The sequence below is a fragment of the Poromitra crassiceps genome (genome assembly GCF_964638095.1).
Source record: "Poromitra crassiceps genome assembly, chromosome: 1".
Classification (NCBI taxonomy): domain Eukaryota; kingdom Metazoa; phylum Chordata; class Actinopteri; order Beryciformes; family Melamphaidae; genus Poromitra; species Poromitra crassiceps.
The window spans coordinates 87,208,322-87,228,541 of NC_139623.1; the positions used below are offsets into that span (position 1 = coordinate 87,208,322).

The following is a 20,220-nucleotide window of genomic DNA, read 5'->3' on the forward strand; positions in this document are numbered from 1 at the left end:
TCAGTCTATGTCAGATTATGCATAATGTAGCTATATGACTGTCATTGGATTATTCCAAAATGCTGCAGTAAAACCACTTGAAAATCACCAGGTAGGTAGACTGGGGAGTACTGAGCAAGAATCTGGTGGAGTTTGCAGGAAACAAATTGATTTGAAGTGTTCATGGCCTTTTGATAATGAGCCAATGTGTCAGATTATGCATAATGTAGCTATATGACTGTCATTGGATTATTCCAAAATGCTGCAGTAAAACCACTTGAAAATCACCAGGTAGGTAGACTGGGGAGTACTGAGCAAGAATCTGGTGGAGTTTGCAGGAAACAAATTGATTTGAAGTGTTCATGGCCTTTTGATAATCAGTCTATGTCAGATTATGCATAATGTAGCTATATGACTTTGCCACTGGATTATTCCAAAATGCTGCAGTAAAACCACTTGAAAATCACCAGGTAGGTAGACTGGGGAGTACTGAGCAAGAATCTGGTGGAGTTTGCAGGAAACAAATTGATTTGAAGTGTTCATGGCCTTTTGATAATCAGTCTGTCAGATTATGCATAATGTAGCTATATGACTGTCATTGGATTATTCCAAAATGCTGCAGTAAAACCACTTGAAAATCACCAGGTAGGTAGACTGGGGAGTACTGAGCAAGAATCTGGTGGAGTTTGCAGGAAACAAATTGATTTGAAGTGTTCATGGCCTTTTGATAATCAGTCTATGTCAGATTATGCATAATGTAGCTATATGACTTTGCCACTGGATTATTCCAAAATGCTGCAGTAAAGCCACTTGAAAATCACCATGTAGGTAGACTGGGGAGTACTGAGCAAGAATCTGGTGGAGTTTGCAGGAAACAAATTGATTTGAAGTTTTCATGGCCTTTTGAAAATCAGCCTATGTAAAGAGGGCTATTATAGCGCCACCATGAGGTCAATCTGACATAGATCCGTACCTAAATGTAATGCCTTCTTCCTTTGTCCATGCTTCACCCTTCCACCAAGTTTCATGAAAATGTGCATATTAGTTTTTGTCTAATTCAAATAAACAGACATACAGACAGACAAATGGCACCACAAACAACCTCATTGACAGTTAATTATTAAAAATGTTGTCTTGAAGAACAATAAAGTAGCCTTAATGACAGATGTATGCATTTCAACAGGGGAAAGTGATAAGAAAAACATTATCTGTGCTGTTTACAACAAGCTCTGTGGCCATTAGTATCCTTTCTGGGTGTACGAGGCGTACCTGAAGGCACCATGAGGGGCTCACCCACTCTTTACCGTGCAGAGCGAAGTAGACGCTCAATGGATTTTACGTGCAGATAGCGCTACTACGCTTCCTCAAAGTGCGGATGGCGTGACCGCAGTCCTAATTGCTGTGTAGCTACTGCATCTATTGCACGCTTAAACCGTGCCTTTGGAGTTTCTCACGTGTGCTGTGTGTGCATAATCATTGGCCTGTTGTGGCCCAGTTTGCAGTGATTTCATCTTCATGTGTGTAGTGTTGTTGCCTTATGATAGACCCCAGGGACCGTTGGGAAGCGTATTTGACAGGGATAGCGGAACGCATCTGAACTTGGGGGGGCCGGGGGGCGTGTCGGCCCCCCCCCCCCCCACACACACACACACGTCTGTGAACCACCATCATTGATTATTATTATTATCATCATATAAAGATTTTGGTCGTTTGAAGCCAGATTCATATAGGAATATCTCATTTTAAATTAACATTAGGATTAGACGGTTGCGATGTCAGTATTCAGTCTTAACAATCATATATTTGCTCCTTTTCTCACTCACTCCTATGTCACTATACCTGCTCTCACTGCAGGGTTTGAGATTCAACTTTTTTTTTTATCACCAGCCAATATGGCTGCTAGATTTTAAAGTTACGAGCCAATTAATTTCAACTAGCCAAAATGTTTTTCTTGAAATAAACCAGAATATGAGTGTGACTGGGTTTTACAGCAGGGATATTCAACTAAATTGTTCAGGGGGCCACATTGTCAGAAACCTAAGGGACCGGGACCGGACCATTCCCCGAGCCAGTACACTTGACACAATGCGCCACCATATTTTCGCAGCCGCGCTGGAACTATTATTAAGTAGGGGGTGCTGTAAGGAATGGAATCTCGGCAGCGTCGAAGAAAATTTTATGTTTTTTGGACTTTTATCCATATTTAGAAGAATATTTAATTTTAAATTAACATTAGGATTATACTGTTGTGATGTCATTATTCAGTATATTCTCCTTTTCTATTATTAGTATTAGTATTAGTATTAAATACTGAGTATCTAATGAAAAACTATTAATATTGCATCTTTTGTGTTTAGCTCCGTCTCACAGCAGGCCCGGCTCCAGAACCAAATTACAGAGGGGGCCTGCCCCTAGCTTGGGGGGGCCAAGCTACCCAAGGGGGGTCCGGGGGGATTCTCCCCCGGAAGAAGATTTTGTACATTTTAAAGTAAAATTCGTCAACCTGGTGCATTTGAGAGCAAAATGAAGAGGCTAAATCTATGAAGAACTACACACACCTCTAATGTGTTGTGACTTTACAAATAATTAGGCCTAAACAATTAATATTAAATGTATTTACACATTGTGCACAAATTGCATTCATTGTGACAAATTTACAATAGTTAATATCTAGCCAGAATCATTGCAAATGGAGGTTCAAAGTAACAGTTAGCAATAGCATTCAGTTAATCAATGCCTAATGACAGCCAGATTCCGTTTTAAACTTTGAAACAGAAAAACGGAAAAACGTTTTTAGCACACAAAAAAAATAAAAAAATAATGGGGGGGCCAGTTCAGGGAATGGGGGGGCCCGGCCCGGTCAGGCCCCCCTCCAACGCCGGGCCTGTCTCACAGCATTGTAACATTGTAGTGCAGCAAGAAAGGAATACTACTGTAAACATTTGAACCATATTTCTTGTTTAGAACCAATAGCTAGCAACATCGCCATCTCCTGAAAAACATTAATATTGCACCTTTCTTGTGGCTACATCACAGCATCTACTGAAAAACATTTATAGTGGATCTGACTTGTTTAGTTCACTTTAGATTCACATCACATCTGAAAAACAACCAGTCGAGTGTAATAAGTAAATGAGGTTTAATTGTAAAAAAAAAAAAATTGGGGGGGGGGGGAACTGAAATGTACCCGGGCCCGTGTGGTCCGGGCGGTTCCGCGATCCCTGGTATTTGATACTCACCTGTGATCACCTCTGTGTTTTACTTTGTCATTAAAAGCCTGTAATAATAAAGCTATCTATTTTTATATACTCCTGGGATTTGTGTTGCTTGCCTCCGTCAGAGCCCTTTCCGGGCTGGTTTATTAGCCTACATTATGTACGCGGGAGATTGTGTCATTTTTAGCCCGAGCTCAGCCGGTCTGCAGTCTGTCTGGGGAACAACAGGATGTAAAATATAACGATTCAAAAAGTGCTATTATGATTTGCAGAACCGTGGAAGATAGACGTATGACCTTTCCTGACTTTAAACTGTCTGGTAATGTTCTGAATGTCCGCAGTGAAGTGAAATATCTTGGTCACGTGATCACAGACCAGATGACGAGGACATTCATCGTCAGTGTCGTATGTTGTATGTGCGAGCAAATGTATTGTCACGTAAATTTGGTTGTTGCACTGATGGAGTGAAGCCGACTGTTTACAGCGTATTGTTCACCTTTGTACACTGCACATCTGTGGTTGAACTATAAAAAAGCCAGCCTTCAGAGACTGCAAATGGCATATGACGCTCTGAGAATACTGCTAAAGTGCTGGAGTGAACACACTGCAAGCTGTCTTGAGAAATGTAATGTATAGGTTTATCTGTCGGTTAAATTATTCTGAAAATCAAATTGTTGTGGTGCTGGTGAACATTGCGTAGTGCCACACGCTGCACGTCTCAGCTTTGGGAGCACTGGTATAGGTGTCTTTTAAAATTAGTCACTAGACTATTTTTTATTTTGTTTTCTTTTCATCTTTTTTGTATTGTGTGTATTTGATTGTATTTTTGTATGGACCTTGAGTCTGGAATAAAGCATATCTACCTATTGCATTTTATTTTGTGAACATGTTTTTCATTTATTACATCAATTCAGTAACAGCACATTTGCCTTGGGTAGAACACTCATTGGCTTCAAAGTATCAAAATTCCAGTAGGTCTTCAATTGTAGCTTAATCCTGTTTAACCATTCTTGTGGCTAAACAGTTATTAATCGGTAATTAATGATTAATTCTGCCCTGAAGAGATTAGGTTGTTCTACACTACAGTGTAGATATAATCTAGATTCTGTATAAACCAAGTCCTGGGATGCATTGACCATTTTATTCAAGTTAGCATGACAGACAGTAATAATCAGTAACAATTTCATTGATGATTTAATTGTTAAGAGCTTGTGCAACAATATTGATATTTAAGACTACAACAAAGCACAGTGAACCAGAAATTCTTCCAAGGCATGATTCAGCAGGGGTTTTAGACACAGTATTAGAGTTTCAATCTGAAAAACATTTTACACATGTCCCCAATGAAAGGGGACACAGCAGGAACTACCGTATGCAAACAAGTTAATCACAGGGACTAACAGCAGGCAACTGTGCATTCTCTGCTAAATAAAGTGACATCCTGTGCAGCAAAGCTTCAGGTCGGGACCCTTGATGATGTGAAGTGGGACATAAAATGGCTCCTTGGGTAGGATTCGGACCATATTCAGTTCAACTGGAGGTTCTAGCTGTTCCTCTTGGTGTGGATGAGAAGGTCTCTCTGCAGGTCCACTTCCAGACTGGCAGCGTTTTTACCCCCGGGAAGGTCAGTGACCAGAGTCAGTTTGTTAAACACTCCACGGCCAAAGTAGTCTGCCACCACTGAGAACCCGTCATTGGAGCTGCGTAGCTGGAACACAAAGAAAAAAAAACAGCTTGAATTTTTCCTGCAGCTGTTTTATACTGTGTATCCAGACAAAACACATGAAAAATTTGCGCAATTAGTTTAGATGACATTTTTACCAACACAATGGTTCAAGTATGTCAAAAAAACAATAGAACATACCAAGCAAAAAAGTACAGTAGCCTATACATGTAGGGTGTGCAATGATTAAAAAAAAAATACAAACATGACAAATATTTATATTCTGAAAATGCATATAAAAATGAATGTATGCGGCATAAAAAATAGATATATGCAATACATTGCCGGTTTTCACGGAATTGTGTTGCTAGGGAACAGTTTGAAACATAGCTTATTTCCTCTCAGCTATTGTATTAGCAAATACTGCAACAGGAAGTAAGCTAGGGGCAATTTAGAATGTTTATTGTCATGTTAAAACTGTCTATATAGAAAATATGAAAATATTTAGATATATTAAGACAGTCTAATAACAGCGTGGCTTCCACGCCTTCATTGGATGTGATGTGGATGCATGTCATTTTCGCGGTGTCAGTAGAGCCAGTGGCCGGGGGCTCTGCTCTCATCGGGGGCAGCACGCCTCTTGCCGGCGGGGCGGACTGTCATCGGAACGGCTGCGGCCGGAGCTGGGGGGGACATATCGTGGGTGCAGATATTTCTGGGATGCGTCTTGTGGGGGGCCGAATGCATGTTTCTGCATCTACCTTAAACTAAGATATTGACATTTTGTTGTAATTTTTGCATGCATATTCGTGCAGCTGTTATTCTGGTGGGCTGAGAATTGCGTGTGGCTCTTTCATTTCGTCATGCACGTAGCAACGTGAGTTGTGATTCTTCTACTTTTGTGGGGGCAGACATACATACATACATACAGACATAGACATATCAGATCATAAACATGTGCAAACATGCATAGAATTATGCAGAAGTTTTCACAGAAAAAGTGATTTCCACTGTAGTCAATCACAAACCCAATCACAGCAGGAAGCAAACTATAGGAAGTGCCGATCAAAGAGAGGGAGAATGCTTGTTTTTGTGCATTCCCTCCCGCTCAGAGCTTGAGTGTGGTTCACCTGTCTGGTGAAGTGGTCGTGCAGGTCGCGTTTCTGGTCCTGGGCGCGCAGCATGTCCATCACCTTGCGGTTCTCCGGGGTGCAGGTGGGACACTCGGCTTCGCTCTCGGCGTAGCTCTCGAAGCAGTGCTGGTGGAAGGAGTGGCTGCAAAGGAAGTGGACGGAGGGCAACTCCAGGGGGCTGTTGCACATGTTGCACTTGGTCTTCTGGAAAATCTTTGCACTGTAAGGAAACATGAGGTATTAAGTCATTAAGGAAACGTGGGGTATTAAGTCATCTGTGACCTATACTGGTGACTAGTAGCAACGGCAACATCATCTAGGAGAAACATTGTAACATACATACATACATGTATATATTTTGTATTTATTTAATCGATTATCAATCACTGCTTTCAACTTATTTATTCTGATGTAAATGCGTCTTGTCAAGTTAAATGAGCCTGAGGCCAGTTGTTTATGAATTTTAATCACTTTCACTTTTGCAGGAATTCAGGTCGCTTACAATGCTTTGTGGTTGACTCTAAATCCAGAGATCCACTTTCACTTGACCAACCTGTTCCTGCCTAGCCTGGGTAAACCCAGCCTCAACGTGACCTATTTGCTATTTAAGCACGCAAATTATTTGAAACTCATTGTAAATGAACGTCATCAAAATATTTATTAAAACAAATTCCCATGACTTTTCCAAAACTTTTGGGGATTTAATTTTTTTCCAAAACTTTTCCATGACCTGGAAATTGATTTTAAATTTCCATGATTTTCCAGGTTTTTCCATGACCGTACAAACCCTGATACATACATAGCCTACATACATATACATTAGGGCATTCACAGACTAGTCGACTAGTAAAACCACTAGTCGACACTGTGCTTAGTAGTCGACTAGTCGTTTTAGCAAAAAAAAAAAAAAAAAAAAAAAATCTTTAAGAAAGAACATGAGGTATTTACACGACATACATGGACTATCATATCCCATATCCCCCACAAAGAACATCAAAACACAACAAAACAAAACAAGAAAACTGCATAAGATACACAATAATCCAAGAACAAACAAGACTATTGGACAAACAACCAAACAAAAACAATGCATTCAAAGTAAATACATAGATCTTGCCCTGTTGGCAGCTAGGAAATGCATAGCTTTAAATTGGAAAGCATCCAATCCCCCAGCTGTAGTTCACTGGTGGAATGAACTCTCAAGCTACCATACGTTGGATAACATTTACTACAAGAGCAAAGGCAGATTCTTAGACATCCCCAAAATATGGCAACCACATACAGAGTTTGACTTTAAGAACTTTTTACCCCAGTGTCATTAGGCTTATCAGGATAGGAGCTGAATGCATTGTTTTTGTTTGGTTGTTTGTCCAATAGTCTTGTTTGTTCTTGGATTATTGTGTATCTTATGCAGTTTTCTTGTTTTGTTGTGTTTTGATGTTCTTTGTGGGGGATATGGGATATGATAGTCCATGTATGTCGTGTAAATACCTCATGTTCTTTCTTAAAGATTATTATTTTTATTTATTTATTTATTTATTTTTTAAACGGTTAGTTACCTTTAGGGACGACTAGTCGACTAGTAAAATTCACTAGTCGTGAATGCCCTAATATACATACATATATATATACATATACACACATATATTATACATACTGTATATTTAAGCAATATAGCATGAGAGCCAGTGTGTTGTGCCAAATATATCCCCCTGATCAGCTGTTATCCCACGAGGCCGCAGGCCGAGTGGGATAACTGCTGAGCAGGGGGATATATGCCACAACACACGCAGCTCGAGTGCTATATTGCTTTTATAAAACGGTTTCCAAGTATGATAATATAATAATAATAATAATAATACTATAAGTCCGACTCCGACTGGCATGTCATTCTGATAGAGTCAGTTGAAACACTACTGTAAGGCGGGACCGCAAGAACGTGCGGGTGATTTGATTGGATCGTTCTGGAGACTGAAGTTGACACATTGGCCAATCCTGGCGCTTGCTGAGAACCTGAGAGCTTTCTGGAAACCCCGACAGGCAGCTCGAGCGCAGCGTTGCATTCTCAGCGCTTGCTGAGAAGCTGAGTGCTTTCTGCAAAGCCCGACACCAACTAACGTTACGGGGTTAAATGCGGGGTTAAATGGGGGGTTAACAGCCTTTCTTTTGCAAAGAAGACATTAGCCCGCATCTATTCTTGTACAAAACATCATTTTCTGCGAAGTATTAGTGAAGTTATAAGCGAAGATCGATTCACAAGGATCTGACAGCTGTCTCCGCCATTTGTTTTTTTTTTTAAACCAAAGGCTTTTAGTAAGAGAGTTGCCATGGCAACCAATAACCGAGTCCAATAACCCATGGCCATGGGTTATTGGACTCGGTTATTGGATTTATACAATGGCTGTGAACCAATCAGATTGCTTGATTTGAGAGAGCCGTTTTATAAATATATACATACACACATATGTGTATGTGTGAGCGTGTACGTGTGAAAAATCCCATCCTTCATCTTACTAACCTGCTTCTGAGCTCCTGGATCTCGGAGCGGAGGTTTGCAGTTTCCTCGCGGTACTGCCGGATCTTGCGTTCATCGTCCTCTATCTGCTGGCTCTCCCGCTGCAGCTTGTTGATGAGGTAGTCCTTGATGACGGACAGCGTGGCCGTCGAGTTGTGGGCCAGCGTCTGCACCACTGTAGCCATAAACAAGACTGCTATGAACGCTGTGCAACATCATTCTGTTCAAACTACATGCTACTGATGCTACATGCCAATAGCCTTAGAATCAATAATCGGTCACTCAGTCAGTATTGTTCACCTCTGATAAGATGCGTTCCGTTTGTTTGATGACATTTATTATTATTATTGAGTTATGTCACACTGGTTTTCCATGGGAAGCCCTCAAGCTGAACTTATTTTGATCAGGCTTTAATACAAGTATGCATGAATAACAATATGATCATCTTGGGTTTCAGCGGGTAGGTCCCATTGTCTAAGTGCACGTTCACACAAGAGACAGAGCATAGGCAGAACTGAAGCTTGAGGCAGGCTGACGCTAAACCATTCACACAAGAAGCCTTCTCTTTTCCTCTCAGCGCCTCCTCGGTGCGCCTTGAACTTGCCCACAACTCCCATTGAATTCATGCCTGGCAGCTTCAAGCGTCAAGCCTGGAAAATGGAAAACGATGGCTTCAGCGCGGCTCAGGCGTGGCGTGGCGTGCGGATGGTGTGAACGCTCTCACCTGTTAACAAGGCTTCAGCGTGACTTTGGCGTTGCTTCCGCGTATGGTGTGAACAGCCACTAACTACTGTTTCAGAGGCTTTTCCACTCTGACAAGAATCACATTATGGGGGAAACATATATATATATATATATATATATATATATATATATATATATATATGATATTATACAGTGGTAGACGGATCAATAAGCGTCTTTTACCGCAACGCGGCGTTAATTCTGTTTGCCGTTAGTATGTGGTATCAAAGTGGGACACTAGGGGGCGGCAGTGCACAACTACCTACAGTACAGTATATGCAGCAAGCAGGGAGGCTCTCGCTCTCAGCCTACGAAATCAATCGTGTTTTGTCTCCCCTTGATGATTAAAGTCCCTGGAAACCAAATCCACAAACTAACTATTAAATTAACTATTAAATGTAGGGTCTTATGTGAGTAATTGTGTGCCTCTGAAAAGAGAGAGAATTACTTTCAACCCTAACCCCGAAAATCGACACTTTTCTACAAGGTGTGGATTTCCATTTCCTCATTGAAGAGAGCGGAGCGCGCGGTGCTAAAATGAATGATCTTATCACGTCATAATTATTATTATTATTATTCCTTTGTGTGACATTTGTGCATTCCTGCTGAATATTCTACATGCAGAATAAAATCACTTGCGATGGGGGGTGGAATGTTTCATGTACTCTGCCAACAGTATCCTTTGTACATGTATCCTTTGTACATGTATCCTTTATAAATAAAATAAATAACTCCCATAGCCTACACCTTAATCAAGAGGTGAGAGTAGCTACTTTATTTATTTGTCATCTGGTTCTCGGCCACGCTGGCCGCCCGTCATGTCGCTCAGCAGGCACAGCGTGCGCAGAGCCTGCGGTTCTCGTAGGGGAGCAGTGTGTGTGTGTGTATGTGTGCGCGCGCGCGCGCCGTGCCCATTGTCTGAAAACATATTTTTATCAAACAATATAGGCCTACTCTGGTTATGTAGGCTCTTTCACACCAGCCTTGAAAGCCACAGATTTTATATATAGCCTATTGTAATATAGGCTACTGTAGGCCTATTCTCATCGGGACTGCCCCCGTTCCTTTATTTACATTTCAATAGGTTGGCCACATGAGACAATAGACAGGTAGGGTCTAATAGGGGTGAAACATTCCACCCGCAGAAGTCACAAGGCTGATGCAGATCGCAAGTTGTGGAAAGGGTTTGGAGGCCTTCAACTTTGCACATGCAGCGGAGCAGTTCAATGCAGTGAAGTCCCGACGCAAATAAATGCTAAACGAAAACAGGCAGAACCGAGCAGCCAGCCACTTTATTAAAACATTTTTTTACAAGTGATTCTTCATTTATTAGTTTTCAAGTTATTTAATTTCACGTTCTAGAGACATTCTAGGCATGCCAGACAGTGCATGTATTTACTTAGGTGCCCAATAATGCTGCTATAGGCTATTTGTTTAATTTATTGTTGCTTGCTGAGTTTGCACTTTGCAGTTAGGCCAAAGGCCTTTAATAGGCTACATTCAGCAGTCAGACACCTCAGGCTATCATTGAAAATGTTTTTAATTAGGCTACATGAATAAACAAACGTCTTCAGTCAGGGTTCCATAAGTCTCTACTCTTCCTTCATGTTCACTTGTCCGACTATCCCAGAAACTGAGAAAATGTAAACATAAAAATATGCTTCTAAAATATAGAAGGCTAAATAAAATAAGTAACCGACCAGCATATTTATTGTTGTTTTTAACTGAGCAGCCTACTAGCCTGCAGTTTATGTCGCGCCTGACTCCGTGACATGACATGTTTGTGAATGCGCATTCGCAGCAGTGCCAGGCCGGGCAGCCAAACAGCACCGCAACGACTTCATAAAATTTAATCAACCCCCCCCCCTCCTAATAATAGCCATATAAGACAAATAAAAATGTTACTATAATAAACAGAAATAAAAGAAACAAGCTTGTTTCCGTACAACATCGGGACTGCCCCCGTTCCTTTATTTACATTTCAATAGGTTGGCCACATGAGACAATAGACAGGTATGGGTCTAATAGGGGTGAAACATTCCACCCTCCATCCCCCTCCCCCAATTCCAGTCTCCAGTGTCCCTGCAGAAGTCACAAGGCTGATGCAGATCGCAAGTTGTGGAAAGGGTTTGGAGGCCTTCAACTTTGCACATGCAGCGGAGCAGTTCAATGCAGTGAAGTCCCGACGCAAATAAATGCTAAACGAAAACGGGCAGAACCGAGCAGCCAGCCACTTTATTAAAAAATTTTTTTACAAGTGATTCTTCATTTATTAGTTTTCAAGTTATTTAATTTCACGTTCTAGAGACATTCTAGGCATGCCAGACAGTGCATGTATTTACTTAGGTGCCCAATAATGCTGCTATAGGCTATTTGTTTAATTTATTGTTGCTTGCTGAGTTTGCACTTTGCAGTTAGGCCAAAGGCCTTTAATAGGCTACATTCAGCAGTCAGACACCTCAGGCTATCATTGAAAATGTTTTTAATTAGGCTACATGAATAAACAAACGTCTTCAGTCAGGGTTCCATAAGTCTCTACTCTTCCTTCATGTTCACTTGTCCGACTATCCCAGAAACTGAGAAAATGTAAACATAAAAATATGCTTCTAAAATATAGAAGGCTAAATAAAATAAGTAACCGACCAGCATATTTATTGTTGTTTTTAACTGAGCAGCCTACTAGCCTGCAGTTTATGTCGCGCCTGACTCCGTGACATGACATGTTTGTGAATGCGCATTCGCAGCAGTGCCAGGCCGGGCAGCCAAACAGCACCGCAACGACTTCATAAAATTTAATCAACCCCCCCCCTCCTAATAATAGCCATATAAGACAAATAAAAATGTTACTATAATAAACAGAAATAAAAGAAACAAGCTTGTTTCCGTACAACACTTTATTTGCAAAAACACAACCCAGTGGGACATTGGGAAAACCTTCATCATTTCACACACAAAAATTAAAATAAATTAGCCTGGTAAAATTAACCAGTAGATATTGCTGTGTAAAATAAATACAAAACGAATTATGCAATTATCTTAAATGAATTAAGCTTGTATTAACGAACTTCAGGGATTTAAACAACACAAGCCCACCACACGATCTTATAAACTTAAAGGAATTCGAAATTAAACATTTTGGGCTTGGTTAAAGGCTATAGGCCTTTAGCCATTAGCCTTTTTGCTTCGTTTTACCATTACAGGTTTCTGGCCAAGAATACCAACAGCTTTACCTTTTCGGGCAATAATTTGCTTCGGAGTGGCATTGCAACAATCCCTGCTGTGCTGAACACACGCTCGGATGGTACACTGGTGGCACAAATACACAAATATTTCCCTGCCAAGCCGGCCATGAGTGGAAGCCGTGCCTGGTTATCTTTCCACCAGCACCTGACTCGTCTTCTTCACCCTCCACTCTCACGCGTGCAGCGGGGCCGACTGCTGCCACAATCTCTGTTTCAACACCTGCCCCGCATATGACACGAATAAACACGTCGTTGCACGTTCCAATTCTTTCATACTTTTGGTAAATGCGATCAGCGGTATGGGGACCCTGTATGTGATCACAGCCTAACAGAACGGTGTGCCCCTTGAACGTCCCGTCAATGAAACTGGCCACGATGCCCAGGAAGCTGTGCCCTCTCCTATTTGTCCAAATGTCAGCTGACAAGACAAATCCATCACCCTTTTCTAATAGCGCCCGCAGTCCATGTAAATCATTTTGAAAAATGATATATCCAGCTCCCTTTTTCTCGCTGCTGTCACGGTTGGGCAATGAAGAAACTCTCAGATCTCCATTTCTCTTTCTCTGCTTGCTGTTGGTTCGCCTCGCTCTCTATAAATAAAACATATTCAGACGGTCCGAAATTAAATTAACATTACAGGCTACTTTTTGCATGATAGCCTACATTTTTATTTTATTTTAACGCTATATTGGGGCCTATTTAGCTGCCGTAATTACCTTTTGTTTTCTTCCCGGCGCGCCCTATTGTGTCACATTCAACACTTGATCTCAAGGATGCTCACAGATGACACCTGGTGGTCAACGGTGCAACTACACCTCAATTAGTTTTAATGCCGCCGCGCGTCAATACACAGCTTGCGGTAAGGCACGCTTATTGATCCGTCTACCACTGTATCCCCACCAGAAATGGAAGCTCGGGCTGTGTGTCTGTCCCACCGGGCTCTGTGTGTCTGTCCCACTGTGTCTGTCCCACTGTGATTGTCCCACTGTGACATCATCAGTGATGTCATAAATCCCACTGTGACATCATACATGATGTCATAAATCCAGGGGTCTGTGTGTCTGTCCCACTGTGATTGTACCACTGTGACATCATCAGTGATGTCATAAATCCCACTGTGACATCATCCATGACGTCATAAATCCCACTGTGACGTGATGCTGGTCTCATAGACCTTATTCACAGCTCGGCCATCTTGTGATGACGTCACCCGCTGGTTGGGAACGCAACAAGACTCTCATCCAAATCCCTGTCTGAACATGGGAGCAGTAGACTAAAAGTTTGAGTTCTGTCACACCAATTTCATTTGATCACATCGATAAATGGGCAGATGAATGTGTACAGGGTTCAAAACAAGGGCTACAACAACTGGATCGAGTCTTACATCCATGATATTCAAGAAAGCGCAGCCGATGGTCTAAATTGTAAACTGCTTTACACCCTCGCACCACTGAGCACCGAACAGATACTTCTGGCGCTGTGGAGCAGTTGAACCCGAAATGTTTGAGCTTAAATGTAGGCACTGGCATGTGAATACATGTGAAACTACGCAATATTTGGGAATACCATGACATCAAAATAAATCTTGGATAACAATAGTGTCGGAGGTGACACCTCTGACAACTTTAGTAGCGCTAACATTGACACTAGCGTTAGCTAGGGGTACGGTGGCGCAGTCGGTAGCGCTGTCGCCTCACAGTTAGAAGGTCCTGAGTTCGATTCTCGCCTGGGACACTGTGGGCGCTGTGGTTGTATTCCCCCCCATATCCTCAGTGCCCACTGCCCAGGTGGGTTATCTCGTCGTAAGGGCCTTTCTCTCTGTGTGGAGTTTGCATGTTCTCCCCGTACCCCCCAGGGGGCTCCTCCGTATATAACCCCCCCACTAAAAACATGCAGAAGATCAGATCGTCATCCGACCAGTGACGACAACATCCGAAGTTGGTCCCCGGGCGCTGTACGAGAAAGCGACCACTGCTCCTGGCCTGCCCCTCGGAGGAAAGAACATGCCTGGATGGGTTAAATGCAGAGGACACTTTTCACCGGCCTCCATCAGCATGAGTGTGTTGTGGCCGCATGCATGTATTGTGGTGTTCGTGTGACAATAAAAGACGGGCTTGTCCGTTTAGAGAGTTTTCTTTTTTTTTTTAGCTAGTGTTTGAGCTCACCACTGTCATGCTAACCTAGCTAGCGAAGGTGCACAAGTTTAAGCTCCAACACAGCCTTCTTCGGCTGCGTCATTTCGGGTTCAACTGCTCCACAGTGCCAGATGTATAGGTTCGGTGCGAGGGTGTAAAGCAGTTTACAATTTAGACCATCGGCTGCGCTTGCTTGAATATCGTGGACTCGATCCAGTTGCTGTAGACTTTTTTTTTTTTTAATCCTGTACACATTCATCTGCCCATTTATCAATGTGATCAAACAAAATTGGTGCTCCCACGTTCAGACAGGGGTTTGGATGAGTCTCGTTGCGTTCCCAACCAGCGGTTGACGTCATCCCAAGATGGCCACGCTGTGAATAAGGTCTATTGGCCACACAGCAGCCGAGTTGCGGGCAAGGCCGCGCAGCGGGCAAGCTGCGAATGCGAGCTGCAGGACGGGCTCGGCCGCTTCGCCTAGGAATCGAGCGCGCGAGATTCCTAGTATATAGATTCCTAGTATATATATACAATTGGGTTAGGGCTCTGTCTGTCCCACTGATGATGTTATCAGTGATGTCATAAATTGTGACATCATCAGTGATGTCAGAGGCATTGTGACATCACACACACACAAACACACACACACACACACACACAGAAGACAAGACACACACGCGCACACACACAAAGTCCCAGTGATGTCAAATTGTGACATCAGTGATGTCAAGCATTGTGACATCATCAGTGATGTCATAAGCGGTTGTGATGTCATCAGTGATGTCATAAAAGCAGATGTAACATCATCAGTGATGTCATAAGAGCTAATCAAAAGTCCCAGAGGCAGACCCTGAAAGAAGTGGGAGTCTGGCTTCAGACCCCTGTCTTCAGCCATGGACAGCTGTATGTTGCCAGCTCCAGAACAGGTGATCCATCATCCCTGAAGTATGCCATCAAGGAGGAGCCAGGGCGAGGCTGTGCAGTGGTCGAGCTGCGTATGCGAGCTGCAGGGCCAGCTCGGCGAGGTGCAGGGCGGGCGAGGCCATGTAGCGGGCGAGCCTAGGAATCGAACGCGCAAGATGCCTAGTATTGAATATCAGCACAAAATATCAGCCATCGCAGCTTGCATCCAAACATATCAGTATTTCCTTACCCATACCTAGCCTGATCACATATTCACATGATAACTACAACATTTCAGAAAACCCACAGATAATGCACAGAATGTACAGTATTTGAGTGATAACAGACTACTACAGAGAACATGGATAGTTGCATCCAGCTCACCCAGTAAAGGAGGCATCAGGTTGTTCTGGTCGATGTGCAGCAGGACCTGGCTGATGTAGGCCTTGCAGTCCTCTTCTTTCCTGGCAAAGTATCCCAGCGCCTGCTCCCACAGGCAAACCTCCTGGTCCCCGTAGCGCTTGCAAGCCTCCACCACTTTGCCATACTCCTCGTTCTGCATGTGGTAGTGCATAATCTGCTGATACCTGCACGGGAAAGCAAATAATGTTCACTTTAGCTACAAATATTACACATTCAAATCGTGTTGATACATGTAAGGGTTAATGCACGACGAGGTGTACATTATCACTTTTTAAGGGACGACGCGAGAGGCGTGAACCGTCCGAGGCGAAGCCGAGGATGGTTGCCTCCGCGAAGTCCCTTAAAAAGTGATAATGTACACCTCGAAATGCATTAACCCGCTTATACCATGGTCACTTGCCAACAAAACAATAAGACCAGTCATTTATATTTCCATGTGTAATAAATAAAGCAATCTAAATGGCTAAATGTCTGTTATTCATACTGTAAATCAGTCTTCCACGAAATAAAATAGTCCCTCCCACCTCCACCACCCTCCGTTTTAAAGCCGACTCAAACGTTAACTTTATCACAGGAATGCGGGTTTAACGACGTTTTGCGTTCTACTTTAAATGAAGACATTACCGTTTGGCTGCTTGCTTTATTTTGTATGATAGATACGTATTGGCCAAGTATATTAACATTTAAGAGCGAAGAGTTTCAGGAAGTGACAGAGCAGCGGGGGCTCGCACTGCGTGTGCTGTTGTGGTGAAATGCAGAGAGTTGTCTCTCTCTCTTTCGCTCTCTCTCTTTCTCTCTCTCGGTACGTGCACATCATGAAACGCTCGGCGGCTTGCACGTTTCATGATGTGCACGTACCGTCTGTCAAAGGCCCCCGCTCGTGCACGAGCCGAGGGAAATCTCCTCTTTGTCGCCGAGAAGAGCCTGGTGACGCGAGGTTAGAAATGTCGAAAATCAAAATTGTAAATAATAGTTATTTTTGATAAACTGAGCACACAGGGGTGATTTAAATAGTTACTTTGACCGACTCAATTTTTTTCTCAAGTTCCAAAATTGTCATATTAACCCTTAACGGGGGTATAGAACTCAAACTGCTCTCTTGATAACACTTTTGAAACTATGGCGCATTGATATGAACGGTGAACAGACCATTTAGCTAGGTGTACATTATCACTGTACAATATCACAAATTAATGGACACCCTGCAGCCAATCAGAATCGAGTATTCACCCAGACCATGGTATAAACACACGATATACAAGGATCATAGGTACAAGAGTAACACCATAACTTTTTGGAGCCACTCTAACCAGACACGAGATTTACTAATTCCCACACAATGATAAGCAGTCAAATGATATACAAAATATTCCATGGTCTTTGAATAGAATTGAGGATTTCTCTGGGTTGGAACATTTTAGATAATGTAAGTAGACAACAGAAAAAAGTGTACGACATAGGTCTACTCATTTTTAGATAATTTAATGTAATAATCTTACTTAAGTTTACATATTGCATCTTTAAACATGAGACATGAGATTTATACTTGAGCCCTCTCATAAGACAAGACTTCACTAGACAGTAGACACCAGATATTGGTCAAAAGTGCCCCAAAATATCCCCCGAGCAGCTCACACTGTGCCTGACCAGCTCACACCGTGCCTGACACTCCAAGGAAACATCAAGCAGTGATGTGATACGAGGTTTTGAAAAACATTAGAGCTAATTTAAAAACCGCTTTCATGTGTTTTTCAGACACTCACAGTTTGCCCTTCTCGTAGAGGTAGAGGACACCTTCTTTGAAGTTGTGCATCTGACACAGGACCAGGGCCTTGTCAAACACAGTGTTGTCACTCCTCAACAGAGACAGTGCTGCCCCCTGCAGGACCTTCTTTCTCTGCCACACAAATAGAAAAAAGATCTGACACAAAACCCTTTAAAAACACCAGGGTTCCTAGTACTTCCTACACATTTTCAATTAAACAAGTGGACTCAAAGTGGGTCTACCAGAACATAAAAGCTATGATTGTGTGTGTATCGGACCTGAACCACAACATTTTCCATACTCGCACCCCCTCCCACCCCCAAATTCCGAAACTGTTCAAGACATGGTCATCATAATACATAATACTTTTCCTGAATTTCCAGAACTGTGCAGGAACCCTGAAACACACCTACAAATCCTCAATAATATGTCTTGGAGGCTTTCAGTTTGCTGGATTGCCATCACTTGAACTGACCAATGCAATCCGTGTTATATTATACATATATTCTGCAATCCCGCGTGGATGCATTTGATAGTTTGTATGTGTTGGTCTGTGTGTTGTGCCAACCTCAGGATCCTGCTCGTGTGCCCAGTCCTGCAGCCGCAGCTCCAGCAGCGTGTCGTACACACCCTGGGGAGAGAAGGGCTCCACCTCCATCATGTGCTCCAGGAAGGCCTTCAGCTCCCGGGGGTTGTTGGCGAAGATTGGGATGAACTCCTCAGAGTTGGCCTGGGAACAAAAGGGATATTCACACCAGTTTCCGTTTCAACATGTTGAATCGGCGGAAAAAGGCAGATTCAACATTCAGGCAGCAGACAAGGCCGACTAGAGCCAACAGTGCGAGACACACCGCAAAGACTAGGGCGACAGACACGCACCGACAGCCCAGACATTGCCGACACCTGAATGGGCCTGATTATCGGGTCTATAATGTGTCAGGGGTTTGACCTGGTTTGCAGAGCCTCTTTCCAGGCTGTCTCTGTCGGCAGCGTCTCGGCTGGGCTGGTAGTCGGTGCACAGGCCCTTGAGGAGCAGCGTGGTGCCGTCGGGGACGTGGTGCATCAGCGTCTTGCCGTAGCGCTTCATGTTGCTCTCAGCCTGTTCGAAAGGCAGGCGTCCGATGTAGCGGAGCGCTTCTTGGTAGTTCTGTGACACAGAGCGAGAGAAATCGTGGTTGAATTGCATATGTCTTGTAAGTGCCTTCATCTGGATAATTATCATCATTACGGTTATGATTTGTATCCTATGAAACACAATCTAGCTTTTATACTTAAATTAATCAAATTGGATTACTAGTACAATGTACGTTTTGATTTCTGCTTTAATGCTGCAGTGCTACTTCCATAAGAAAAACATGGAGCAATTACTTTTTGAATTCATAATAAAGTCAAAGTCAAAATCATCTACTATTCACACCTCATATCAATAGTAAGAACAGCTGGTGGACTAATTCACAACTAATGTTAACAGGGACAAATACTGGAAGTTAAAGCACCCACTTCCCCGGCTTGAAACCTTCTGGTGCTGCCTATCGAATGATCAGTTTTGCAAAATCTTCTCTGCAAACAGATACTGTTAATTTTATGCACTGATGGGATTTGATAACTGAGTGGACTCAACTTCCACCTCAATGAGTGTTTACATGCACACTAAGAAACCGATTATTATCTGATTTATGGAGTTACGCAGTTATTCAAGTGGTCATGTAGACAGCATAGTCCGATATGCTTTATCGGATAAAGGCCGTCTTTGGATTATGAGAAATCCGATAAACACACCTAGGATTTTGCGGAATCATCAGTTTTATTCAGTGCATGGCCCAATCTCAATGCCATCCCAGCTGACTTCGCTACGATTGGCTGTTGAAAAAGGTGACGTACTCAAAACAGCCCCTGCCACTTGGCAAGCTGAAACGCTGGAAACAGCATCGGCCGGCTGGAGTCGAGCTGAGACTGGACAGTTTACACCGCTGCAACTTTCCCTGCGATGGTTTCGTCTCGTTGCAGATCTTTGGTGTAAACTGCCCTTTAGGTGCGTTCTCGCTTCTTACTAAAGTGCATGTAAACACATCAATCAGATTATTGCCATTACCTGATTATTCTCAGATATTGGATTGCGTGCATGCATGTAAACACACTCAGTGTCTGAAGAAAGAAAAGCATACGTAAGCAGGGGGTGAACAATAGTAAATATTTCCCTCTCCTCACTACAGAGGCTGCCAATGTACAAAAGCAACTAACTTAAGCTTCAAGAGATCTGACAGACCTCTTGATTAGAAGTACTTCTCAGTCTCGCCCCAACAGATTATCTGTAAAACTACTTCCAGACCTTGAGGTCTTCAAGCTGGATCTTCAGGTACCACTCATGGTGCATGTGTTTCTCAGCCAGGAAAACGGCATGGCTGTGGTAGCCGGCCTGGCGGAGAACCTTGATGGCGATCTCAACGTCAAAGTGCACCTCACTCTCACTGCTCTGTTGCCAATACATGGGAAGAGAAGAGCG

The 20,220-nt window shown here is 42.9% G+C and overlaps 1 protein-coding gene across 1 annotated transcript in view; it reads right to left on the minus strand.

Moving 5' to 3' along the window:
* Positions 1-4,110: 4,110 nt before the first annotated feature.
* vps11 (VPS11 core subunit of CORVET and HOPS complexes) overlaps positions 4,111-20,220 on the minus strand; it is a gene marked incomplete at its 5' end in the record, with an annotated part of 35,829 nt that continues 19,719 nt past the window's right edge. The window contains 8 exons of the mRNA XM_083641888.1: positions 4,111-4,902; positions 5,988-6,210; positions 8,509-8,680; positions 15,914-16,116; positions 17,716-17,849; positions 18,286-18,447; positions 18,667-18,864; positions 20,047-20,190. Coding sequence (XP_083498014.1) covers positions 4,738-4,902; positions 5,988-6,210; positions 8,509-8,680; positions 15,914-16,116; positions 17,716-17,849; positions 18,286-18,447; positions 18,667-18,864; positions 20,047-20,190 — 1,401 coding nt within the window. The 3' untranslated portion in view covers positions 4,111-4,737. The remainder of the gene's footprint in view (positions 4,903-5,987; positions 6,211-8,508; positions 8,681-15,913; positions 16,117-17,715; positions 17,850-18,285; positions 18,448-18,666; positions 18,865-20,046; positions 20,191-20,220) is intronic.